Source organism: Denticeps clupeoides, chromosome 1 (genome assembly GCF_900700375.1).
Source record: "Denticeps clupeoides chromosome 1, fDenClu1.1, whole genome shotgun sequence".
NCBI lineage: Eukaryota > Metazoa > Chordata > Actinopteri > Clupeiformes > Denticipitidae > Denticeps > Denticeps clupeoides.
This window is the reverse complement of record NC_041707.1, coordinates 39,485,592-39,513,291: the sequence shown is the minus strand read 5'-3', so window position 1 is coordinate 39,513,291 and position 27,700 is coordinate 39,485,592. Positions and strand designations below refer to the sequence as shown.

Below are 27,700 nucleotides of genomic sequence, written 5' to 3'. Positions count from 1 at the left end.
ATTTAATAATAATAATAATAATAAACTAAATACAAAATGCAGTCCTCCAGATTAAAACACTGTTTACCATTTACTGATTATTACAAGATTAATGTTCAATATTCTACTCACCAAAATCTCTTCTTTGGAATATTAAGTGTAGTTTATGTGATAAAATGTGCTTAATAGGATATAGCTTCTTGTAAGCGTCTGACTTCTTTTCTCTTAAGATGCTCTTGCTAGTTTTGGTGCTTGTTTATATAGGTGAGGTGCCTTGGGCATAATGCATTTGGCACAAATAAGTACTTCTCAATCAGCACCCAGTCTTTGATATTCTACATTCCACTGCAAAACAATTTAGAGCTCTTTTATTAATTTCTATTGAAGGCGTTGCTCATTCCTGTTGTGGTTATGTGTCATGGGTGAGTATTGTCTATTGCTCATATTGTTCCTGCTGTTTTCATAAGCAATATACAATATATACAATATACTTTGTAATATTATGTGTTAGAAATAGGAAAATTTAGTTTATTACATTAAAATACATATTCAGAATAATAAGTTAGTTATAAGTGATATTTACATGGATAATTCATTTTAATCTCTTCAAAATACAATTGGAATTCAAAAGACATGCACTATAACAGAATGTGCTTGCTGTTATTAACTGTCACGGTCACCAGAATCAGAACGTGAGCATGTGTTGGAGGAGACGAGGAACCTCGGTGGAACGCAAGGAGGCAAGTAAGTTCCCTCCGAGTTACTCTGCGAACGTGAACCGGCATCAGCCGCAACACCACACGGATGTTGTCGTTCGCGTTTAGGGTACAATAGAGTTCAGGAGTACGTTACCTCATTTCTGTGTTCCTCCCAGTCACATTATGGAATTATGTGACATTAACGTTATTTAAAATGAATTATTAAGAATCACTTTATTTCAAAGTACCAATTTTGAAATATAAGATGATACAGTTTAGATAATTGAGAAATATGGTCACAAAATGCACAGAAAAAAAAAAACTGGATGTACTGTTCTAAGAACTGCACTATATCAAATTAGTCAACAATTCTGTCATGGCCGCCGAGGCTCTGCCCACCTAACAAGTCCTCCTTGACCTCTATGCAGCATTTGACACAGTTAACCACTCTTGTCTATCCTGAAGAGGCTTGGAATTCGGGGCTCAGCATGGCAGTGGTTTGCTTCCTACCTTGATGAGCGATCTTACCAAGTGACTTGGAAAGAATCCACCTCTACCTCACGTAGACTCTCCAATGGCGTCCCTCAAGGCTCAGTACTCGGTCCTCTCCTTTTGTCCCTCTACACGAGATCACTTGGTGAGGTCATTTCCTCACATGGATTATCCTACCACTGCTATGAGAAATCAGTTTCTCTTTCCTCCCTCAGATCTACAAGCTGCTCATCTTGGATGACAGCCCATCACCTCACCTCCAACCAAAACTGAACTAATATTCATTCCAGCAGATTCTTAACATCAGGATCTTGCTATTTACCTGGACAACTCACAGCTCTCTCCTTCTACAACAGCCTGCAACCTTGGAGTAACAATAGACAACCAACTCTCCTTCTCGACTCACATCAGCAATCTTTCCCGCTCATTTAGAGCATTTCCCTACAATATCAGACGAATCCTCAAGACCTTCCTCAATATTTAGACTTGTAACCTTCTTATTGTCTAACTTATGTATAGAAACTACAACAGAGAGAATAAAAAGATTGTATTCATAGTTGGGGGTCCTAATGAACCAGAACTGTTCACTTCATCGATGGCAACATGGAAGCACGTTGTAAAGTCGCTCAGGATAAGGGCGTCTGCCAAACGCCTTAAATGTAAGAGTACCCAGAACACTGAGTGTAGGCCATGCCCCCTTGAGTGTTTGCACCTGCAGCCCACACTATAAAAAGATTTCTGCACCTGGGTTCTGATATAGACGTTCTTGCTCTGTTAGTCAGGTTTCTAGGTCAGAGTCATAGACATAGTGTCAGTCTTGCGGGGAAGTTGGTGTGACTCTGTCTTGCATGGTTTTACATTTACATTTATGGCATTTCTCAGACGCCCTTATCCAGAGCGACTTACAGTCAGTAGTTACAGGGACAGTCTCCCTGGAGCAACTTAGGGTAAAGTGTCTTGCTCAGGGACACAATGGTAGTAAGTGGGATTTGAACCTGGGTCTCCTGGTTCAGAGCCGAGTGTGTTACCCACTAGGCCACTACCACCCGTTTTGGAATTTGTATGTAGTAGCCTTGTGTTTCTTTTGCAGGTGGTGGTGATTGGAATTTCCACTTCTCCTTGTCCTAAACATGTTTCTGTACATTGCTCCCAGTTCCTGCAGCTGAAACCATCCCCACAGCATGATGCTGCCACCACCATGCTTCACTGTAGGCTATGTATTGGCCTGGTGATGAGTGGTGCCTGGTTTCCTCCAAATGTGATGCCTGACATTTGCACCAAAGAGTTCAATCTTTGTCTCATTTTATTTTGTCACATGCATAGTTGTAGTAGTACAACACTACTACTACTACTATAGTAGTACAACACTATGCATCCTGAACCACCCTGTTTTAAAAAAAATGTAGGCAAGCTATAAAGCAAGCAAGATATTATGTTATATGGATATTAGGGGTGTTGAAATCAATCATATAATCGATGCATCGCAATGCAGACGTGGACGATTCTGCATCGATCCATTGCAGATCATAATTGATTATATCAATTATGCTTTGGGATTTTCTGTAAGTGCTATAAAAATTAGTGGTAATTATCATGCTGGTACTGACTGTGCCTGCCTGATCTGAGTACAGCGCTGCTCCGGGTCGGGGTTTCACGCTGCGCTGTGCGGCACCCGGCCTTGGCGGCCTTGGACTCGCACTGTGGTCATTTGTTGACATATTTTCATGCAACCAATACAATACAAACAAGTGGAAATGGAGGAAAATCCATTCTCTCCCTCCGATCTGTTGCGGTTTGGAGATCAGATTACGGTGCAGGATTACGGTGTTAAATGCTGAGGTGAAGTTGGTGAAAAGCATCCTCACACGGGTGTTTCAGTGTTCCATGAGTGACAGGGACAGATGGAATGCAAGTAAGATTGCATCGTCTGTTAAACTGCACTCAAACTGCACTGGGTCTAGTGTTGGGGGAGTGGTTCTTGATGTGACTCAGCACTTGATGCTGATTGGGCGATAGTCGAATCAGCTTGGAGATGGTGTCCATCTTTGGAACCGGTATGACAGTGGTGGCTTTTAAAAAAACTGTGAGACGACACCTTGCATTATGGAGATGTTAAAGATGTCTGCAAGGACATCAGTTAGCTAGTCTGTTTGGGTTCTAAAACAGGGACTCAGGGGTGGTAGTAGCCTAGTGGGTAACACACCTATGAACCAGAAGACCCAGGTTCAAATCCAACTTACTACCATTGTGTCCCTGAGCAAGACACTTAACCATAAGTTGCTCCGGGGGGGACTGTCCCAGTAACTACTGATTGTAAGTCGCTCTGGATAAGGGTGTCTGATAAATGCTGTAAATGTAAAAATGCATCAAGTATGATGTCTAGCAGCTAATGATGTCGACTCTAGCGAGTGTCATTCACGTACTGGTTGCAGACAGGGACAGCACATGGTCGTCAAGCAGGGTGGTGGTGATTTTCTGTTGTTGGCTTGGTGCTCTGGGCCTCAAAGTTGGCGTAGAAGTAGTTGAGAGCATCTGGAAGAGAGGCATCGGTTTCACACAGTTGGGTTTCAGTGATGACTTGGATCCCCTGTCACATGCTTCTCTTGAAAAGGTGAAGTTGATGCCCCTGGGGAGATTGTTTCCTCGTTTCATTGTTTGTTCTGAAAGCAGCGTCCAGCGTTTTCAGCAGTTTGAGCACTTCTGCAGTCAACCATAGTTTTTGGTTGGCATATCTATTTTGACACATATTGTTAAGAGTGACATCTGTAATGCCCCCATAGGGTGCAGTGGTGGCCTAGCGGCTAAGGAAGTTGACTCATAACCCAAAGAATGCGGGTTTAAATCCTGAACGTATATTTCTGTATGTGGAAAATGTTTTAACACAAAAAAGACTAAATATTTCTCTAGACCTTTATAAATACACACACCAATTTCTCATTGATAATATCATTTTAAATAAAGCAAGAAAAATGACTGTTGCTCATACACCATGTCCTAGTGTTACAAAAAGAAAATAAAAATACAAAAAAAAAAAAAAAAAAACACAAAAAAACAGCAGCCACCTCCACCTTTTTGTTTCAGCTACGCCCCCTGTAGGCTGCACGGTGCTGTCTGCCTCACCTTGTGTCATAACCTGACATTTCTGGATGCTCTGGTTCCCTGTTGTGTGCCTTGATTACCAGATTGTGTGTGTGTGTGTGTCCGACCCAGACTGCCGAGAGTCTTCGTTGTGTTTAATGTCGTGGATAAATTCGAGGGTGCAGGAAGAAAAAGACACCAGGCACGGGCAGCTTATCTTCGCTTGGTCGTGGTGGCGACCATGGTGGCTTTTAATTTACCGCTGTCATCTTCCGGAAAAGTGAAAGCAAGTCGAATAACCTGAAGAGGAGAAAATATACTTAAACAACAACCGAATAACTAGTGATGATACAAGGCGTGTAGAGGATTTGGGGCGTGTGCCAAGTAATGGACGGGGTGTGTCCATTCAAAATAAGTTTGGAGAGACCTTGGAGATTTTAGTGAGAGAGAATAAAGTTTCATTGTTTGTTCTGAAAGCAGCGTCCAGCGTTTTCAGCAGTTTGAGCACTTCTGCAGTCAACCATAGTGTTTCTGAATAAAAATGTGTAACATTTCTCCTGTTTTGTACATCATTGTCCAAGCTCCACAAGCATACACAACTCGCCATATCATACGATACTACCATTTTGTGAAAAAGTGTACAGAATACACTCAAACAGTATTTTACACATACGTGAATGTGTGTCGAGTGATTATACACCTGGCCAGTATAAGGTACACAATGGAGCATCTTAACCTCAGAGATTGATGTGCAACCTTATTAAAGATATTTAACAGATTGTGCAGGATGCCCTACACCTGTTTTTCCTTCCAGAAAAGTAAAAGCAAGTAAAGGCAAGATGACGTTGAAATTACATCTTTCAGACGTTAAAACTATTTTTTTGGTGATGCAGTGTATTGAGACCATTGAGGACTCTGACTGCTGGTGGGAAGAAGCTCTTGCAGTTCTGATGTGGCGGAACCAGACGGAGAGGGAGAACAGGGCATGTGAGGGGCGGTGAGAGTCCTACCAATATGAGGAGCAAGAGTTGCCCTAAAAGACTCGGACCAACATGAGCCTCACTGGCTTTTCTGTTATATCAGATTTACCTTTGAGGCCTGAACTGATAACAGTTCCTTAGTACCCTTCATTTTTTGGGTTGCGGTTAGTAAAACCATGAACATTTCAACCGACATCTAAAAACATCCCACTGTGACATTAACTGCAGCCTTAAATTATAAAAAAAACTCCTCCAACCTTCTTTCCATAAAGATCTCCAGTTATTTCTCACCGACTCTAAACGAAACTTCCAGCAGCAAGAACAGAATCAGCAAGAGATGGTTCAGGTCCTAAAGTTGGAACCACTAATAAGCAACTTCCGGTGAGGTACATGTTGGTACGAGTCTTTTACGTGATGGTGGGTAAATCCGGGGCTACTCCTACCACCCATATTTCACCTGGGGATGGGCGGAGTCACTGTGATTTAAAACCAATTAATTTTTTTGTACAATAAAAAATCTCAGGAACATTGAGGTACCTTGGTTGTTTTTACAGTGTTAATATCACAATTGTGATGGACAATTGTTCATCTGCTTGGTTTCATAGTTTCATACATAGTCATAATTTGCGCTGGATTAACATAGTATGAGAATTTTCCTTCGGTAAGATTTATTGATGTTTGATATTCCAGTTTGGCTCACTTAGGAACTGCACCCATCTAATTGAGTAACAGGACAAAGGCACTACAGGGGGCCAATCAGATTTCAGCTAGGGCCAATGCCCCTGTGGCCACTGTCTGTGTGCAGGCAAGGTCCTTCACAGTAGTTTTAATTTTGGGATGAAACTATACACATATTTTTAATTTAAAATAATATATTTTACAATAGAAATAACAAGTACAAAGACACATTTGTTGCATTAATTGAGTCTTATTTATTAACCATATTTTACAATGATATTAATAGCTATTCCATGTATTTATTCACACCCAGGAGTAGGTAAACAAATATACCTTGAAAATATCTGCATTATAACATATGCAGGCATAAGCAGTCACATGTAAAGCAATGCTACTCACAACTCACTACCCACAACGTTTATTCATTTTACTTTTTTTATTTTTGCACAGCTGTGATCACCGAATATAAAAGCACTTGTGAGTCCTTGCTCATATTATGGTATTCTGAGCTCTAACTCACTGTGAACTGCTCTCTTCACTTGTTAAGAATAAAATATACACTATAGTGTGTGTGTGTGTGAAAAAAAAAAAAAATATATATATATATATATATATATGAATAAATTAGGTTAAAACAGATCCATTGTTATTACCACATGTGTGTTAAAAACAATGAAAACATTGTGAGAGTGCTTGCAGTCAAAAGTCCAAACTTGCCCATGACCATTGAGGATGCCGATGAAACTAAATCTTGAAAAGATTGAGAAGAAAAAATTACATTTAACATTAAATAATGGTTACATATAGCCAATGCTCAATTGAATGTTTGCATGGAATTAAGTAGCTTTTTTTTTTTTAAATAAGGTCATTATTGGCAACTAAGAAAACATGAACTGGTAGCATGTTGTTTATCTCTTACTTGTGCCATTGATGGAGATGATGCTGAACGTCAAATTTCCGCTTAAAGCTGCTCTCTGCAGTGTGTTGAAAAGTTGCGTAGTATTTGGTAAAGTGGCATTGGCTGCGAATGTAAGCTCTGTAGCATAGATAATGGATCCTTGACTGGGGGAAAATAAAGAAGAAAACATATATGTCATCATAGGAAAAGTAAATATACTTTCCTTGGAAAACATTCAGCCTGGCTTACAATGAACCACCAAACTGCTGTTGAATCAATTGTGCATTTAAAGAAATGTCCATTCAGACTGTTTTTTTGTCATTGTGGAACACTACAGCACCACACACAGTGACACAACAAAATGACAGGCGCCCGGGGGAGCACTACCCACCACTGATCGGAACCAGATAAACACTTACGTGAAATTCTTTGGGTTTAAGCTGATGAAATTTGGAGTGTAATCTTGAATGTAAAATGGTTCAAGCTGAAAGTAATTAAAAACAGAAAAGGTTACTTTTCAAATGATTTTACTCAATGTGATTTCAACCACATTACAGTGTTTCAACCGAGTTGCTCAATCAGCTGCAGAGTATGTGTTGAGTGAGAAAATCAATAAATGATCCGGGTGATACATACCTGTGTTTAAGAAGTAAGGATCTGTTCTGGAAGGCATCAGAAGAAGAGTTTGAAAGGTCAACAACAAACGTCTCATTGGTGCGGAATGGTAGATTGTTCATTGTACTGGGGGCACCTACGGAGGAAGTATGTTTCAAAATTAGCTTGGAACTGCGTTAACAGTGAGTAAATCATTTGGAGAGTGATTTTAGTCAATGTATGTCAATTCAACAATTTCATTCTTGATAGTTTTCTCATAATGCGTACTCTAGAAAGAGGGGTTGTAGCCCCTCTTTTTTGAGTGCCCCCGCCACGCGCCCAGTTGGGCCCTGAGCAATCAGAAATCACATGTGTCCCTGTCACGACATTTACATTTACAGCATTTACCAGACGCCCTTATCCAGAGCGACTTACAATCAGTAGTTACAGGGACAGTCCCCCCCGGAGACACTCAGGGTTAAGTGTCCTGCTCAGGGACACAATGGTAGTAAGTGGGATTTGAACCAGGGTCTTTTGGTTTATAGGCGAGTGTGTTACCCACTAGGCTACTACCACCCAAAGAAAGGGAGGACCCAGGTGCTGGACAAACTGGACAAACACACAGGGTTCTACTTGGGGCAAACGGATGTGGAAACGGAAAAATGAAAGTCGTGCCCGGCGGCCCTGCCAGCTCACAACGCTGACACACACGCATACTCAACTCGTTCACATTGATATTCTCGACAGCACCCGGAACACTGGTGCAGTACTCCATTAAAGGAGGAGAAATAGGTGCAGGCGCCTGCACTCAGTGCCCCTTTTGATGCCGGGGAGGATCGTTACAGTCACCTAATATGAATGAACATTTATTCAGATAACAAATTAACCTTGTTTAAACTAAACTAAAATAATAAAGTTAAGTGTAAAATAAGACAAAAGAGCTCAGTCAGGTCAATCATGAAAAAAGGCAAGTGTTAGAAGGGCTCACTTGTGACAGTTATGGAGGTAACATCCAAGGGTATTGTGAAGTTGAAGGATGGATTATTCACAGCATCTTTCAGGGTCTGTACAATGTCAGTGCTCTGCGGGACTGGCTGAGTTGAATTCTCATTAAACACCAGCTCCACATCTGCCTGGACCGAACTTGCCCTGTCACGATTCTCCAACCTGTACATTGTTAAATATTAACAAAATATATTTAAATATTAACATTGTTAAACACAAACCTTTGCTTCACTCTGACCTACATCTCATAGAGCACCACAGAAGCATCAACAGATGCTTCAATAAAACTACATAGATTAAATAGTCATTTGAAAAAAATACAAATGAGTTACCTGAAGGCCAAAACAATCGTCCGAACATATAATAGTCCAAATTGGGCTTTGTAGATTTCATCAAACTTTGAAAAATGGGAAAATAAGAAAATAAGCATTAAACAATTGTTTCTTCTGACTAATCAGTCTCAAGTACAGTATGTTTAAAAACTATATTTACTCACCTGTATCTCGATCACTTTTGCCTGACTTTTAAATTCCACACTTTGTGGATTACTGAGTGCCTGCACATAAACTATGTTCAGGACCATTTGTAAGGTCACAGTTGGTGATGGGCGGGAAGGGGCTGCAGTGGTGGTGGTTGTTGTAGCTGGTGTATTTGTAGTAGTAGTTGCTGTTGTGGAAGTGGTAGTTGCTGTTGTTGTAGTAGTAGTGGTCAAGGTCGTTGTAGTTGGTGATGTTGTTGTTGTAGTTGGTGGTTTTGTCGTTGTTGTAGTTGTTGTAGTTGGTGGTTTTGTAGTTGTTGTAGTTGTTGGAGTCGTTGTTGTAGTTGTTGGTACAGTGGTAGTGACTGTTGTAGTCTGGGCATATTTTGTAGTTGACAGACCAGATGATAGTGGAAGGAAAGGAGAAGTAGACTGTACTACACCAATTGTAGACAATAGTTTAAGGACAGACGTAGTGGATTGTATCATACTAGTAGGTGAGTTTAGTCCCCCAGGTGTGGATGAAGGCATCGACCCACCACTGGTTTTTGTAGTTGTAGATGGCAGAGAAACCTTAAAAGTGGCTGATTGTGTCAGTCCTGTTATTGCTGACTGTGTTTTGCCAGGTATAGAAGATGCTGGTGGACTATACGCAGATGTGGATGCCTGTGGTGGATTAGATTTTAGGGGACTAGCTGAATAAGTTGATTGACCAATAGCTGACGGCAGTGGAGGAGGGACTGACTGTGCCTTGCTAGTTGTTGATGAAAGTGAAATGACGGAAGAGGGTGGTTGTGTAAGGCTAGTTGTTGATGATAATAAACTTGCAACAGGGCTGGACTGTGGAAGACCAGTTGTTGATGAAAGTGGAATAGCAAAATTCGTTGATTGTGTAGGATTTCTCATAGAGGATTGTGGAATTGTAGAAAGGGTTAATTTTGTAGGTCCAGATATTGATTGTGAAAATGCAGACTGGGTTGATTGTGCTGGGCTGGTTGCTGATGGAGATGGAATAGCAGAATTTTTTGATTGTGTAGGATTACTAATAGAGGACTGTGGAAATGCAGAAGGGGTTAATTCTGTCGCTCCAGACATTGATGGTAAAACGGCAGGATGTGTTGATTGTGTAGGATTACTAATAGAGGACTGTGGAATTGCAGAAGGGGTTAATTTTGTAGGTCCAGACATTGATTGTGAAAATGCAGACTGGGTTGATTGTGCTGGGCTGGTTGCTGATGGAGATGGAATAGCAGAATTTGTTGATTGTGTAGGATTACTAATAGATGACTGTGGAATTGCAGAAGGGGTTAATTGTGTCGCTCCAGACATTGATGGTAAAATGGCAGGATGTGTTGATTGTGTAGGATTACTAATAGATGACTGTGGAATTGCAGAAGGGGTTAATTGTGTATCTCCAGACAGTGATAGTGAAATAGCAGGATGTGTTGATTGTGTCGGATTACTAATAGAGGACTGTGGAATTGCAGAAGGGGTTAATTGTGTAGCGCCAGACGTAGATGGTAAAACGGCAGAGGTTGCTGATTGTGTTGGACCAGTTGTAGATGAAGTTGGAATATCAGAATTGGTTAATTGTGTCTGGCCCGTTGTTGATGAAGGAGGAACAGCAACATTGGTTGATTGTGTAGGACTACTCATAGATGATTGTGGATTTGAAGAAGGGGTTAATTGTGTATCTCCAGACACTGATAGTGAAATAGCAGGATGTGTTGATTGTGTCGGATTACTAATAGAGGACTGTGGAATTGCAGAAGGGGTTAATTGTGTAGCTCCAGACGTTGATGGTAAAACAGCAGGAAGTGTTGATTGTGTTGGACCAGTTGTTGATGAAGGTGGAAGAGCAAAAGTGCTCGACTGAGTAGGGCTTGTTATAGATGGAAAAGCAGAATCGGTTGATTGTGTTGGCCCAGCCGTAGGCAAACTAGTTGTTGATGAAGCTGCAGTTAATGTTGGTGGATTGGGAGAACTAGATGCCAGTGTTGGTCCAGACATAGAGAAGGTTGGAATTGCAGAGACTGTGGACTGCAAGCCTGTGGCAGGTGCAGACTGTGTCTGCCCAGGAGCAGTTGGCTGAGATGTTTCGGTCCCCAGCGAGGTTGTAAATGGTGTGGTTGGCTGTGGTACGGCACTCACACTTGATGCAGGATCTGCTGTTGCAGATTGTGCATTGGCACTCGCAGCTGATGGCGTCACCGCAGACGCAGTGATATTAGTCACCAGTGTAGGAATGCCTGTTGTCATTGACTGCAAGTCCCCTGTTGGGGTCACCACAGTTGCTAACTGCGAACCATTTGTCACAGCAGCGGTTTCCTGTGCCACCACAGCCAGAGCAGAAGCTAACAAGGATTAATGATAATAATACATTTAATATGCTTTCATTCATAATGAAACGGTGAGTGTTTTTAAAGAACATCAGACTCACCCCAAAACATAAAAGCTGCGAGTTTGAGATTTTTCCTCATGTCTTTCGGTAGATATTTCACCTGTAGAGACAAAGATTTAAAGATTTAAAGTTTACGTTGATGCTGGGGAGATTCTGTATAAAAATATTTTAAAAGATGATTTAATGTGTAGAAGAATATCCAGTATTTTTTGTGTTTTTGCTCATTTTTTTGTTCAATTGAATTACACAGGTTATACAGTTATATTAAAGGTGGGAACATTTTAAAGTGACTTATCTTTATATAGAAAAAGTGGGATTTTGACAGGGGTGTGTACACTTATATCCACTCAACAAAATAGATATATTTTTAAGTACAATGTTAATCATAAACCCTTTATCATAAACCAAATTTATCTGCATCTACCTATATATATATATATATATATATATATATATATATATATATATATATATATATATATAAAATCACTTTAACATAAGACCACTTTGTTAAATCTTAAGGCCTCATGTTGTCATCCTGATGTCTTTACAAAGGAGCACTGTGTTTTGCCTCACTGAAGACAACCTGCCCCAACCAGTCCGTACTACATCCCAGTGTCCTACATTCATGGTGGCCTGTGTGCTGAAAGTAGTGTGGCGAGTACAATATAGCAGTTTCAGCTATTCAGCAGGTAACAGGCTGAAAACAGGTGTCTCGGCTGCCATTAGGAACAGCAAACATTTCAAAAGCACAACTTCAATAAGCTGTCGGAAATCTTGCCCTTAGTTTAAAAAAAGACTGTTCATTAACGCCACGCAATTAATGTTAATAATCAAATAAACATTTTTCAAATAAACAGTTGCCATTCCTAGGAACATTTTTTTTAAGTTGTATTCTGATTGCATGTGTATGGATGCACAAAATTTCGTAAAAGGAAGTGCAGATAAATTGTTCTGCACCCATAGCGTTTTGGGGTTAATATACACTATAGTAAACATTTTTATCCAGATTTCTTAACTCACCTATTTCTTATGTTCTGTTAATTCCAAGTCCAGTGTGGAGTTATCTCTTGTGAAGATTGGAAATGTATGCTTCAGAAATCCTTGGTTGGTAGGTATTGCTGAATAATCCCATGAAGGATCATCTGTGAAGTGATGCTCTCAAGCATTTATATATGGGTGTGTTATGACGAAAGATTGCCATGTGCTGTCATGAGTGAATGCAACAGTGTCCTTCATGGTCCACACCCAGTCTTAAACATTCCAGAAGCCTCAATGATGCATTTTGGTGCATTCTTTTAAGGCAGATAAGCTATTTATGGCTTCAGATCCAAAAGAATTAACATTTCAGATACAATTTGCAATGCAAAGAAACACAGTGGCAACAAATAATGATAAAATAATTTTCTTCTTTTATACATCAGCCTTTTTTGGTCAGGTTTAACAGAGATGGTCTCATATCTCTTTGTGCATGCATTCCCTCTCATGCATCTTCTGCTCATGAATTCCTCTCACGTTTACTCTCCCTGTATGCTATTTTATTGCATTTTTACAAGCGTACAGTTAATTACAATGTTTCATTTCACTATTTCACTACTGTCTAACAAGTATGTAGCTGAAATGACAATCTTCAACATAATCATCAACATTTTCAGTTACATAAAATAAATGGTTTACTTTTTTAACTAAATTCTGAATGTGTTCACAATATTAAAACTGTTTTTGACACTTTTTAAAAGCTTAAAAAAATACAAAAATGTTAAATAAATCTTTCCAAAAATACGTTAAGACAACAGTAACCAATGTCCCTCAACATGATTAGCAGATAATCCACAGCCTTGACAGAAATGCCCATGTTGCATATTTTGCTAAATATGTCTAACATTTTATTACATTTAGTAGAGGGTGGAAGTAGCCTGTGGGTAACACACTTGCCTAGGAACCAGAAGGCCTAGGTTCAGTCCCCGAGCAAGACACTTAACCCACAGAGACTCTCCCTGTAACTACTGTCGCTCTGATAAATGCTGTAACTGTAAATGTAGTAGACACCTTTAACCACAGCGGTTAAGGGACACTCAGGGTTAAGTGTCTTGCTCAGGGACACAATGAGTGGGGTTTGAACCTGTGACTTCATGGTCTTTGGTTTAAAGGTGAGTGTATTACCATATCATTGTTTCTAAACTGAGCCACTATTAATTTTAGTCAACAAAGTGCCACTGATGTGGTTTTTGTTGGTCAGAAGTCCTCATGGGAATATAAATGAGGATTGATGGACTTTCGTAGAAAGCATCGAAGCGAGTTGATCAAAAGCCTTAAGTCTTCAGAAGTACATATATTTTTTACTTATCGGGGAAACTTATTTAAACATTTTCACCAGGCAGATCCACCAAAATCTTCATCCTCAAGCCTCAATAGGTAGTGCTTGTAGTTAGAGACTACAAGAACAGGCCAGAGGAGCAGAGAACCATGGTCAATTTTGACTTTATCGGTCCCACTCTGACGAATGTTTGCATTTCACTGACCTGAACAAGCACAGAGCAGAGAATGTTAACTATACTATAACGCACCAGTGTAATGCAATGTGACAGAAGTATGCGGTTTGGCATGCTACACCAGCTGAAGAAGAAACACTTGATGATGGATAGTGAAACACAAATATCAGTCTAGACAGAAATTAGACAGTGGCAGTGTGACTATTAAACATTTAAAAATAAAATGTATTTATAGGGAGCCATCAATACATTATTAGGCAGAGATGAATCAAGAGACATTGCAAAATGAAATTAGCTCTTGACATTCAACATGCATTTTATGTATGTGTATTGTGTTGCATATCTTCATACATTTTGTTCCTTGATGTTAACACTATTTCAGACACAATGAGAATAGTATAACATCAAAAACAGTGAATAAATTCATAGCTAATGGCTGCAACTTCATATGGTTGTCTGTGCTTATTTATGTCCAGATTCGTTCCCATTCCCGTTTTTCTGGTTAGAGCAAGAGTTTTTGGTAACTGTAAACCGAGCCACCACTGGATATTTAAAATTCATTGGTGAAAAAAAAAAATTGCAGGCAGTTTGTGAAGGACACGCTGCAGACGTTTTAGACACTTCTTGATCTCCAGTGGTAGCTGAGTTAATTTTGCCATTATTAGTAGTTTTTGGAAGACCTGCACTATTTGTGAAGGTTGTAACGAGAGAGATGGATGGGAAATTGTCTAGAGTAGTAATGGTATTAGATGATTTGTCTTTAAAATTTGTGGAATGTGCTGAATTTGGTGTTTGCAGAAGATCTTCGGAGCTGATGCTATATGTAGTAGTTGAATAAGTAGATGTATCATCTCCAGAAGTGAAAGTGTTTGTTGAGGTTAAACCTGACAGAGATGTCTGCTGTGACATGGTGTTTGTACTTGGAGATGCTGTAACTGTCGATTTTATGTTGACAGAAGTACTAGTCATTGTAGATGATTGCTCAGGAGACAATAAAGTTGATACTGCTGAGGTTGTCTCTGTCCTTGATGACTCTGTTGTGCCTTTGATGGAGTCTGTACCTTCACTGTTGGGTAAGGCTGATGAGAAATATTCAGGCGTATTAATGTGGTTAGATGACTTGTCTTGTAGTGGCTTGAATTGTGCTGAATTTGAAGTCAAGGTATATTCATTAGAGGTGATGCTAGATGTAGTAATTGGATAAGTAGATGTATCATCTCCAGTATTGATTATATCTGATGAGGTATATTTGTCAGAGGTGATGCTAAACATACTAGTTGGGTAATTAGATGTATGATCTCCAGTTTTCAATGCGTTTGTTGAGGTGAAAACTGACTCTGGTGTCTGCTGTGATATGGTGTTTGTACTTGGAGATGCTTTTTCTACTGTTATACTTTCTTCAGAAGTTTGGCTCTCAGTTGAAGATAACAGGACAGTTGTACTTCCACTAGACAGTTCACTCAAATGTGATACTTCTTTGACAGTAACTGGTGATTCACTTGTCATAGCAGAAGTACTAACTATTGTAGCTATTTTCTCAGGAGAAGCAGTAATGTCTAATGAGGTTGTCTCTGACAGCGATGACTCTGTTAAGCTTCGGCTTGAGTCTTTATTTGCACTATTTGTGGAGGCTGGATGAAGAGTGATAGATGAGAAATTTTCAGGCATATTAATGGTGTTAGATGTATGATCTCCAGTTTTCAAGGCGTTTGTTGAGGTGAAAACTGACTCTGGTGTCTGCTGTGACATGGTGTTTGTACTTGGAGATGCTGTTTTTACTGTTAAACTTTCTTCAGACGTTTGGCTCTCAATTGAAGATAACAGGACAGTTGTAGCTCCACTAGATGTTTCAGTCACAGATGATCCTGCTTTGTCACTAACTGGTGATTCACTGTAAATTACAGAATTACTCATTATTCTAGATAATTGCTCAGTAGATGAAATTGTGTCTGTTGAGGTAATCGCTGACCCTGATGACTCTGTTGAGCTTTTGCTTGAGTCTTCATTTGCATTGTTTGTGGAGGTTAGATAAAGAGTGATGGATGGGAAATATTCAGGCGTATTACCGGTATTAGAAGATTTGTCTTGGAATGGCTTGGATTGTGCTGAATTCGGAGATAGGGTATAGTCATCGGAGGTGATGCGAGATGTACTAGTTGGATAAGCAGATGTATCATCTCCAGTATTGAATATATTTGACGAGGTATAATCTTCAGACGTGATGCTAAACATACTAGTTGGATAATTAGATGTATGATCTCCAGTTTTCAATGCGTTTGTTGAGGTGAAAACTGACTCTGGTGTCTGCTGTGACATGGTGTTTGTACTTGGAGATGCTGTTTTTACTGTTAAACTTTCTTCAGGAGTTTGGCTTTCAATTGAAGATAACAGGACAGTTGTAGCTCCACTAGATGTTTCAGTCAAAGATGATCTTGCTTTGTCAGTAACTGGTGATTCACTGTAAATTACAGAATTACTCATCATTCTAGATGATTTCTCAGTAGATGAAATTGTGTCTGTTGAGGTAATCTCTGACCCTGATGACTCTGTTGAGCCTCGGCTTGAGTCTTTATTTGCACTATTTGTGGAGGCTGGATGAACAGTGATTAAAGAGAAATTTTCAGGCGTATTAATGGTGTTAGATGTATGATCTCCAGTTTTCAAGGCATTTGTTGAGGTGAAAACTGACTCTGGTGTGTGCTGTGACATGGTATTTGTACTTGGAGATGCTGTTTGTACTGTTAAACTTTCTTCAGAAGTTTGGCTTTCAATTGAAGATAACAGGACAGTTGTAGTTCCACTAGATGTTTCAGTCAAATATGTTCCTGCTTTGTCACTAACTGGTGATTCACTGTAAATTACAGAATTACTCATCATTCTAGATGATTTCTCAGTAGATGAAAATGTGTCTGTTGAGGTAATCTCTGACCCTGATGACTCTGATGAGCCTCGGCTTGAGTCTTTATTTGCACTATTTGTGGAGGCTGGATGAAGAGTGATTGATGAGAAATATTCAGGCGTATTAATGTGGTTAGATGATTTGTCTTGTAGTGGCTTGGATTGTGCTGAATTTGAAGTCAAGGTATATTCATTAGAGGTGATGCTAGATGTAGTAGTTGGATAATTAGATGTATCATCTCCAGTATTGAATATATTTGACGAGGTATAATCTTCAGAGGTGATGCTAGATGTACTCGTAGGATAAGTAGATGTATCATCTCCAGTTTTGATTATATCTGATGAGGTATATTTGTCAGAGGTGATGCTAAACATACTAGTTGGATAATTAGATGTATGATCTCCAGTTTTCAATGCGTTTGTTGAGGTGAAAACTGACTCTGGTGTCTGCTGTGACATGGTGTTTGTACTTGGAGATGCTGTTTTTACTGTTAAACTTTCTTCAGGAGTTTGGCTTTCAATTGAAGATAACAGGACAGTTGTAGCTCCACTAGATGTTTCAGTCAAAGATGATCTTGCTTTGTCAGTAACTGGTGATTCACTGTAAATTACAGAATTACTCATCATTCTAGATGATTTCTCAGTAGATGAAATTGTGTCTGTTGAGGTAATCGCTGACCCTGATGACTCTGTTGAGCTTTTGCTTGAGTCTTTATTTGCATTATTTGTGGAGGCTGGATGAAAAGGAATGGATGGGAAATATTCAGAAGTATTAATGGTATTAGATGATTTGTCTTGGAAAGGCATTGATTGTGCTGAATTTGGAGTGAGGGTATCATCATCAGAGGTGATGCGAGATGTACTAGTTGGAAAAGTAGATGTATCATCTCCGGTATTAATTATATCTGATGAGGTATATTTGTCAGAGGTGATGCTAAACATACTAGTTGGGTAATTAGATGTATGATCTCCAGTTTTCAATGCGTTTGTTGAGGTGAAAACTGACTCTGGTGTCTGCTGTGATATGGTGTTTGTACTTGGAGATGCTTTTTCTACTGTTATACGTTCTTCAGAAGTTTGGCTCTCAGTTGAAGATAACAGGACGGTTGTACTTCCACTAGACAGTTCACTCAAATGTGATTCTTCTTTGACAGTAACTGGTGATTCACTTGTCATCGCAGAAGTACTAACTATTGTAGCTATTTTCTCAGGAGAAGCAGTAATGTCTAATGAGGTTATCTCTGACAGTGATGACGCTGTTGAGCTTCGGCTTGAGTCTTTATTTGCACTATTTGTGGAGGCTGGATGAAGAGTGGTTGATGAGAAATTTTCAGGCATATTAATGGTGTTAGATGTATGATCTCCAGTTTTCAAGGCATTTGTTGAGGTGAAAACTGACTCTGGTGTCTGCTGTGACATGGTGTTTGTACTTGGAGATGCTGTTTTTACTGTTAAACTTTCTTCAGGAGTTTGGCTTTCAATTGAAGATAACAGGACAGTTGTAGTTCCACTAGATGTTTCAGTCAAATATGATCCTGCTTTGTCACTAACTGGTGATTCACTGTAAATTACAGAATTACTCATCATTTTAAATAATTGCTCAGTAGATGAAATTGTGTCTGTTGAGGTAATCGCTGACCCTGATGACTCTGTTGAGCTTTTGCTTGAGTCTTTATTTGCATTGTTTGTGGAGGTTAGATGAAGAGTGATGGATGGGAAATATTCAGGCGTATTAATGGTATTAGAAGATTTGTCTTGGAATGGCTTGGATTGTGCTGAATTCGGAGATAGGGTATAGTCATCGGAGGTGATGCGAGATGTACTAGTTGGATAAGCAGATGTATCATCTCCAGTATTGAATATATTTGACGAGGTATAATCTTCAGACGTGATGCTAGATGTACTAGTTGGATAAGTAGATGTATCATCTCCAGTTTTCAATGCGTTTGTTGAGGTGAAAACTGACTCTGGTGTCTGCTGTGACATGGTGTTTGTACTTGGAGATGCTGTTTCTACTTTTAAACCAGAAGTTTGGCTCTCAATTGAAGATAACAGGACAGTTTTAGTTCCACTAGATGTTTCAGTCAAATATGATCTTGCTTTGTCACTAACTGGTGATTCACTGTAAATTACAGAATTACTCATCATTCTAGATGATTGCTCAGTAGATGAAAATGTGTCTGTTGAGGTAATCTCTGACCCTGATGACTCTGATGAGCCTCGGCTTGAGTCTTCATTTGCACTATTTGTGGAGGCTGGATGAAGAGTGATTGATGAGAAATATTCAGGCGTATTAATGTGGTTAGATGATTTGTCTTGTAGTGGCTTGGATTGTGCTGAATTTGAAGTCAAGGTATATTCATTAGAGGTGATGCTAGATGTAGCAATTGGATAATTAGATGTATCATCTCCAGTATTGAATATATTTGACGAGTTATAATCTTCAGACGTGATGCTAGATGTACTCGTAGGATAAGTAGATGTATCATCTCCAGTTTTGATTATATCTGATGAGGTATATTTGTCAGAGGTGATGCTTAACATACTAGTTGGATAAATAGATGTATGATCTCCAGTTTTCAATGCGTTTGTTGAGGTGAAAACTGACTCTGGTGTCTGCTGTGATATGGTGTTTGTACTTGGAGATGCTTTTTCTACTGTTATACTTTCTTCAGAAGTTTGGCTCTCAGTTGAAGATAACAGGACGGTTGTACTTCCACTAGACAGTTCACTCAAATGTGATTCTTCTTTGACAGTAACTGGTGATTCACTTGTCATCGCAGAAGTACTAACTATTGTAGCTATTTTCTCAGGAGAAGCAGTAATGTCTAATGAGGTTGTCTCTGACAGTGATGACTCTGTTAAGCTTCGGCTTGAGTCTTTATTTGCACTATTTGTGGAGGCTGGATGAAGAGTGATTGATGAGAAATTTTCAGGCATATTAAAGGTGTTAGATGTATGATCTCCAGTTTTCAAGGCGTTTGTTGAGGTGAAAACTGACTCTGGTGTCTGCTGTGACATGGTGTTTGTACTTGGAGATGCTGTTTTTACTGTTAAACTTTCTTCAGGAGTTTGGCTTTCAATTGAAGATAACAGGACAGTTGTAGTTCCACTAGATGTTTCAGTCAAAGATGATCCTGCTTTGTCACTAACTGGTGATTCACTGTAAATTACAGAATTACTCATCATTCTAGATAATTGCTCAGTAGATGAAATTGTGTCTGTTGAGGTAACCGCTGACCCTGATGACTCTGTTGAGCTTCTGCTTGAGTCTTTATTGCATTGTTTGTGGAGGCTAGATGAAGAGTGATAGATGGGAAATATTCAGGCGTATTAATGGTATTAGAGGATATGTCTTGGAATGGCTTGGATTGTGCTGAATTCGGAGATAGGGTATAGTCATCGAAGGTGATGCTAGATGTACTAGATGGATAATTAGATGTATGATCTCCAGTTTTCAATGCGTTTGTTGAGGTGAAAACTGACTCTGGTGTCAGCTGTGACATCGTGTTTGTACTTGGAGATGCTGTTTCTACTGTTAAACTTTCTCCAGAGGTTTTGCTCTCAGTTGAAGATAACAGGACAGTTGTAGTTCCACTAGATGTTTCAGGCAAATATGATCCTGCTTTATCAATAACTGGTGATTCACTGTATATTACAGAATTATTCATCATTCTAGATGATTGCTCAGTAGATGAAATTGTGTCTGTTGAGGTAATCTCTGACCCTGATGACTCTGTTGAGCCTCGGCTTGAGTCTTTATTTGCACTATTTGTGGAGGCTGGATGAACAGTGATTAAAGAGAAATTTTCAGGCGTTTTAATGGTGTTAGATGTATGATCTCCAGTTTTCAAGGCATTTGTTGAGGTAAAAACTGACTCTGGTGTGTGCTGTGACATGGTGTTTGTACTTGGAGATGCTGTTTGTACTGTTAAACTTTCTTCAGAAGTTTGGCTTTCAATTGAAGATAACAGGACAGTTGTAGTTCCACTAGATGTTTCAGTCAAATATGATCCTGCTTTGTCACTAACTGGTGATTCACTGTAAATTACAGAATTACTCATCATTCTAGATGATTTCTCAGTAGATGAAAATGTGTCTGTTGAGGTAATCTCTGACCCTGATGACTCTGATGAGCCTCGGCTTAAGTCTTCATTTGCACTATTTGTGGAGGCTGGATGAAGAGTGATTGATGAGAAATATTCAGGCGTATTAATGTGGTTAGATGATTTGTCTTGTAGTGGCTTGGATTGTGCTGAATTTGAAGTCAAGGTATATTCATTAGAGGTGATACTAGATGTAGTAGTTGGATAATTAGATGTATCATCTCCAGTATTGAATATATTTGACGAGGTATAATCTTCAGACGTGATGCTAGATGTACTCGTAGGATAAGTAGATGTATCATCTCCAGTTTTGATTATATCTGATGAGGTATATTTGTCAGAGGTGATGCTAAACATACTAGTTGGATAATTAGATGTATGATCTCCAGTTTTCAATGCGTTTGTTGAGGTGAAAACTGACTCTGGTGTCTGCTGTGATATGGTGTTTGTACTTGGAGATGCTTTTTCTACTGTTATACTTTCTTCAGAAGTTTGGCTCTCAGTTGAAGATAACAGGACGGTTGTACTTCCACTAGAGAGTTCACTCAAATGTGATTCTTCTTTGACAGTAACTGGTGATTCACTTGTCATCGCAGAAGTACTAACTATTGTAGCTATTTTCTCAGGAGAAGCAGTAATGTCTAATGAGGTTGTCTCTGACAGTGATGACTCTGTTAAGCTTCGGCTTGAGTCTTTATTTGCACTATTTGTGGAGGCTGGATGAAGAGTGATTGATGAGAAATTTTCAGGCATATTAAAGGTGTTAGATGTATGATCTCCAGTTTTCAAGGCGTTTGTTGAGGTGAAAACTGACTCTGGTGTCTGCTGTGACATGGTGTTTGTACTTGGAGATGCTGTTTTTACTGTTAAACTTTCTTCAGGAGTTTGGCTTTCAATTGAAGATAACAGGACAGTTTGTAGTTCCACTAGATGTTTCAGTCAAAGATGATCCTGCTTTGTCACTAACTGGTGATTCACTGTAAATTACAGAATTACTCATCATTCTAGATAATTGCTCAGTAGATGAAATTGTGTCTGTTGAGGTAACCGCTGACCCTGATGACTCTGTTGAGCTTCTGCTTGAGTCTTTATTTGCATTGTTTGTGGAGGCTAGATGAAGAGTGATAGATGGGAAATATTCAGGCGTATTAATGGTATTAGAGGATATGTCTTGGAATGGCTTGGATTGTGCTGAATTCGGAGATAGGGTATAGTCATCGAAGGTGATGCTAGATGTACTAGATGGATAATTAGATGTATGATCTCCAGTTTTCAATGCGTTTGTTGAGGTGAAAACTGACTCTGGTGTCAGCTGTGACATCGTGTTTGTACTTGGAGATGCTGTTTCTACTGTTAAACTTTCTCCAGAGGTTTTGCTCTCAGTTGAAGATAACAGGACAGTTGTAGTTCCACTAGATGTTTCAGGCAAATATGATCCTGCTTTATCAATAACTGGTGATTCACTGTATATTACAGAATTATTCATCATTCTAGATGATTGCTCAGTAGATGAAATTGTGTCTGTTGAGGTAATCTCTGACCCTGATGACTCTGTTGAGCCTCGGCTTGAGTCTTTATTTGCACTATTTGTGGAGGCTGGATGAACAGTGATTAAAGAGAAATTTTCAGGCGTTTTAATGGTGTTAGATGTATGATCTCCAGTTTTCAAGGCATTTGTTGAGGTAAAAACTGACTCTGGTGTGTGCTGTGACATGGTGTTTGTACTTGGAGATGCTGTTTGTACTGTTAAACTTTCTTCAGAAGTTTGGCTTTCAATTGAAGATAACAGGACAGTTGTAGTTCCACTAGATGTTTCAGTCAAATATGATCCTGCTTTGTCACTAACTGGTGATTCACTGTAAATTACAGAATTACTCATCATTCTAGATGATTTCTCAGTAGATGAAAATGTGTCTGTTGAGGTAATCTCTGACCCTGATGACTCTGATGAGCCTCGGCTTAAGTCTTCATTTGCACTATTTGTGGAGGCTGGATGAAGAGTGATTGATGAGAAATATTCAGGCGTATTAATGTGGTTAGATGATTTGTCTTGTAGTGGCTTGGATTGTGCTGAATTTGAAGTCAAGGTATATTCATTAGAGGTGATACTAGATGTAGTAGTTGGATAATTAGATGTATCATCTCCAGTATTGAATATATTTGACGAGGTATAATCTTCAGACGTGATGCTAGATGTACTCGTAGGATAAGTAGATGTATCATCTCCAGTTTTGATTATATCTGATGAGGTATATTTGTCAGAGGTGATGCTAAACATACTAGTTGGATAATTAGATGTATGATCTCCAGTTTTCAATGCGTTTGTTGAGGTGAAAACTGACTCTGGTGTCTGCTGTGATATGGTGTTTGTACTTGGAGATGCTTTTTCTACTGTTATACTTTCTTCAGAAGTTTGGCTCTCAGTTGAAGATAACAGGACGGTTGTACTTCCACTAGAGAGTTCACTCAAATGTGATTCTTCTTTGACAGTAACTGGTGATTCACTTGTCATCGCAGAAGTACTAACTATTGTAGCTATTTTCTCAGGAGAAGCAGTAATGTCTAATGAGGTTGTCTCTGACAGTGATGACTCTGTTAAGCTTCGGCTTGAGTCTTTATTTGCACTATTTGTGGAGGCTGGATGAAGAGTGGTTGATGAGAAATTTTCAGGCATATTAATGGTGTTAGATGTATGATCTCCAGTTTTCAAGGCGTTTGTTGAGGTGAAAACTGACTCTGGTGTCTGCTGTGACATGGTGTTTGTACTTGGAGATGCTGTTTTTACTGTTAAACTTTCTTCAGGAGTTTGGCTTTCAATTGAAGATAACAGGACAGTTGTAGCTCCACTAGATGTTTCAGTCAAAGATGATCTTGCTTTGTCAGTAACTGGTGATTCACTGTAAATGACAGAATTACTAATCATTCTAGATAGATGCTCAGTAGATGAAATTGTGTCTGTTGAGGTAATCGCTGACCCTGATGACTCTGTTGAGCTTTTGCTTGAGTCTTTATTTGCATTATTTGTGGAGGCTGGATGAAAAGGAATGGATGGGAAATATTCAGAAGTATTAATGGTGTTAGATGATTTGTCTTGGAAAGGCATTGATTGTGCTGAATTTGGAGTGAGGGTATCATCATCAGAGGTGATGTGAGATGTACTAGTTGGATAAGTAGATGTATCATCTCCAGTATTGAATATATTTGATGAGGTATAATCTTCAGACGTGATGCTAGATGTACTAGTTGGATAAGTAGATCTATCATCTCCAGTATTGATTATATCTGATGAGGTATATTTGTCAGAGGTGACGCTAGACATACTAGTTGGATAATTAGATGTATGATCTCCAGTTTTCAATGCGTTTGTTGAGGTGAAAACTGACTCTGGAGTCTGCTGTGACATGGTGTTTGTACTTGGAGATGCTGTTTTTACTGTTAAACTTTCTTCAGATGTTTGGCTCTCAGTTGAAGATAACAGGACGGTTGTAGTCCAACTAGATGTTTCAGTCAAATATGATCCTGCTTTATCAGTAACTGGTGATTCACTGTATAATACAGAATTACTCATCATTCTAGATGATTGCTCAGTAGATGAAATCGTGTCTGTTGAGGTAATCTCTGACCCTGATGACTCTGTTGAGCCTCGGCTTGAGTCTTTATTTGCACTATTTGTGGAGGCTGGATGAACAGTGATTAAAGAGAAATTTTCAGGCGTATTAATGGTGTTAGATGTATGATCTCCAGTTTTCAAGACATTTGTTGAGGTGAAAACTGACTCTGGTGTGTGCTGTGACATGGTGTTTGTACTTGGAGATGCTGTTTGTACTGTTAAACTTTCTTCAGAAGTTTGGCTCTCAATTGAAGATAACAGGACAGTTGTAGTTCCACTAGATGTTTCAGTCAAATATGATATTGCTTTGTCACTAACTGGTGATTCACTGTAAATTACAGAATTACTCATCATTCTAGATGATTTCTCAGTAGATGAAATTGTGTCTGTTGAGGTAATCTCTGACCCTGATGACTCTGTTGAGCTTTTGCTTGAGTCTTTTTTTGCATTATTTGTGGAAGTTAGATGAAAAGGAATGGATGGGAAATATTCAGAAGTATTAATGGTATTAGATGATTTGTCTTGTAAAGGCATTGATTGTGCTGAATTTGGAGTGAGGGTATCATCATCAGAGGTGATGCGAGATGTACTAGTTGGAAAAGTAGATGTATCATCTCCAGTATTGATTATATCTGATGAGGTATATTTGTCAGAGGTGATGCTAAACATACTAGTTGGGTAATTAGATGTATGATCTCCAGTTTTCAATGCGTTTGTTGAGGTGAAAACTGACTCTGGTGTCTGCTGTGATATGGTGTTTGTACTTGGAGATGCTTTTTCTACTGTTATACGTTCTTCAGAAGTTTGGCTCTCAGTTGAAGATAACAGGACGGTTGTACTTCCACTAGACAGTTCACTCAAATGTGATTCTTCTTTGACAGTAACTGGTGATTCACTTGTCATCGCAGAAGTACTAACTATTGTAGCTATTTTCTCAGGAGAAGCAGTAATGTCTAATGAGGTTATCTCTGACAGTGATGACTCTGTTGAGCTTCGGCTTGAGTCTTTATTTGCACTATTTGTGGAGGCTGGATGAAGAGTGGTTGATGAGAAATTTTCAGGCATATTAATGGTGTTAGATGTATGATCTCCAGTTTTCAAGGCATTTGTTGAGGTGAAAACTGACTCTGGTGTCTGCTGTGACATGGTGTTTGTACTTGGAGATGCTGTTTTTACTGTTAAACTTTCTTCAGGAGTTTGGCTTTCAATTGAAGATAACAGGACAGTTGTAGTTCCACTAGATGTTTCAGTCAAATATGATCCTGCTTTGTCACTAACTGGTGATTCACTGTAAATTACAGAATTACTCATCATTTTAGATAATTGCTCAGTAGATGAAATTGTGTCTGTTGAGGTAATCGCTGACCCTGATGACTCTGTTGAGCTTTTGCTTGAGTCTTTATTTGCATTGTTTGTGGAGGTTAGATGAAGAGTGATGGATGGGAAATATTCAGGCGTATTAATGGTATTAGAAGATTTGTCTTGGAATGGCTTGGATTGTGCTGAATTCGGAGATAGGGTATAGTCATCGGAGGTGATGCGAGATGTACTAGTTGGATAAGCAGATGTATCATCTCCAGTATTGAATATATTTGACGAGGTATAATCTTCAGACGTGATGCTAGATGTACTAGTTGGATAAGTAGATGTATCATCTCCAGTTTTCAATGCGTTTGTTGAGGTGAAAACTGACTCTGGTGTCTGCTGTGACATGGTGTTTGTACTTGGAGATGCTGTTTCTACTGTTAAACTTTCTCCAGAGGTTTTGCTCTCAGTTGAAGATAACAGGACAGTTGTAGTTCCACTAGATGTTTCAGGCAAATATGATCCTGCTTTATCAATAACTGGTGATTCACTGTATATTACAGAATTATTCATCATTCTAGATGACTGCTCAGTAGATGAAATTGTGTCTGTTGAGGTAATCGCTGACCCTGATGACTCTGTTGAGCCTCGGCTTGAGTCTTTATTTGCACTATTTGTGGAGGCTGGATGAACAGTGATTAAAGAGAAATTTTCAGGCGTTTTAATGGTGTTAGATGTATGATCTCCAGTTTTCAAGGCATTTGTTGAGGTAAAAACTGACTCTGGTGTGTGCTGTGACATGGTGTTTGTACTTGGAGATGCTGTTTGTACTGTTAAACTTTCTTCAGAAGTTTGGCTTTCAATTGAAGATAACAGGACAGTTGTAGTTCCACTAGATGTTTCAATCAAATATGATCCTGCTTTGTCACTAACTGGTGATTCACTGTAAATTACAGAATTACTCATCATTCTAGATGATTTCTCAGTAGATGAAATTGTGTCTGTTGAGGTAATCGCTGACCCTGATGACTCTGTTGAGCTTTTGCTTGAGTCTTTATTTGCATTATTTGTGGAGGCTGGATGAAAAGGAATGGATGGGAAATATTCAGAAGTATTAATGGTGTTAGATGATTTGTCTTGGAAAGGCCTTGATTGTGCTGAATTTGGAGTGAGGGTATAATCATCAGACGTGATGTGAGATGTACTAGTTGGATAAGTAGATGTATCATCTCCAGTATTGAATATATTTGATGAGGTATAATCTTCAGACGTGATGCTAGATGTACTAGTTGGATAAGTAGATGTATCATCTCCGGTATTAATTATATCTGATGAGGTATATTTGTCAGAGGTGATGCTAAACATACTAGTTGGATAATTAGATGTATGATCTCCAGTTTTCAATGCGTTTGTTGAGGTGAAAACTGACTCTGGTGTCTGCTGTGATATGGTGTTTGTACTTGGAGATGCTTTTTCTACTGTTATACGTTCTTCAGAAGTTTGGCTCTCAGTTGAAGATAACAGGACGGTTGTACTTCCACTAGACAGTTCACTCAAATGTGATACTTCTTTGACAGTAACTGGTGATTCACTTGTCATAGCAGAAGTACTAACTATTGTAGCTATTTTCTCAGGAGAAGCAGTAATGTCTAATGAGGTTGTCTCTGACAGTGATGACTCTGTTGAGCTTCGGCTTGAGTCTTTATTTGCACTATTTGTGGAGGCTGGATGAAGAGTGATTGATGAGAAATTTTCAGGCATATTAAAGGTGTTAGATGTATGATCTCCAGTTTTCAAGGCGTTTGTTGAGGTGAAAACTGACTCTGGTGTCTGCTGTGACATCGTGTTTGTACTTGGAGATGCTTTTTTTACTGTTAAACTTTCTTCAGGAGTTTGGCTTTCAATTGAAGATAACAGGACAGTTGTAGCTCCACTAGATGTTTCAGTCAAAGATGATCCTGCTTTGTCACTAACTGGTGATTCACTGTAAATTACAGAATTACTCATC

At 39.1% G+C, this 27,700-nt stretch overlaps 3 protein-coding genes across 3 annotated transcripts; all 3 read right to left on the bottom strand.

Moving 5' to 3' along the window:
- Nucleotides 1–6,354: 6,354 nt before the first annotated feature.
- LOC114793165 (mucin-5AC-like) lies at nucleotides 6,355–14,210 on the bottom strand. Its single transcript, XM_028984911.1, has 9 exons — nucleotides 12,305–14,210; nucleotides 11,321–11,381; nucleotides 8,899–11,234; nucleotides 8,735–8,799; nucleotides 8,386–8,564; nucleotides 7,440–7,554; nucleotides 7,223–7,287; nucleotides 6,825–6,967; nucleotides 6,355–6,655 (listed from the first exon to the last, which is right to left on the bottom strand). The coding sequence occupies exons 2-7, from the start codon at nucleotides 11,358–11,360 to the stop codon at nucleotides 7,239–7,241; spliced, it is 2,784 nt and encodes a 927-aa protein (XP_028840744.1). The 5' UTR covers nucleotides 11,361–11,381; nucleotides 12,305–14,210; the 3' UTR covers nucleotides 6,355–6,655; nucleotides 6,825–6,967; nucleotides 7,223–7,238.
- Nucleotides 14,211–14,216: 6 nt separating this feature from the next.
- LOC114793085 (flocculation protein FLO11-like) lies at nucleotides 14,217–18,216 on the bottom strand. The gene has a single exon (XM_028984756.1). The coding sequence runs from the start codon at nucleotides 18,088–18,090 to the stop codon at nucleotides 14,236–14,238; it is 3,855 nt and encodes a 1,284-aa protein (XP_028840589.1). The 5' UTR covers nucleotides 18,091–18,216; the 3' UTR covers nucleotides 14,217–14,235.
- Nucleotides 18,217–24,238: 6,022 nt separating this feature from the next.
- LOC114786908 (probable GPI-anchored adhesin-like protein PGA55) lies at nucleotides 24,239–24,964 on the bottom strand. Its single transcript, XM_028974530.1, has 3 exons — nucleotides 24,735–24,964; nucleotides 24,334–24,455; nucleotides 24,239–24,271 (listed from the first exon to the last, which is right to left on the bottom strand). Exons 1-3 carry the CDS (start codon nucleotides 24,919–24,921, stop codon nucleotides 24,239–24,241), a joined length of 342 nt encoding a protein of 113 aa, XP_028830363.1. The 5' UTR covers nucleotides 24,922–24,964.
- Between the last annotated feature and the right edge of the window lie 2,736 nt (nucleotides 24,965–27,700).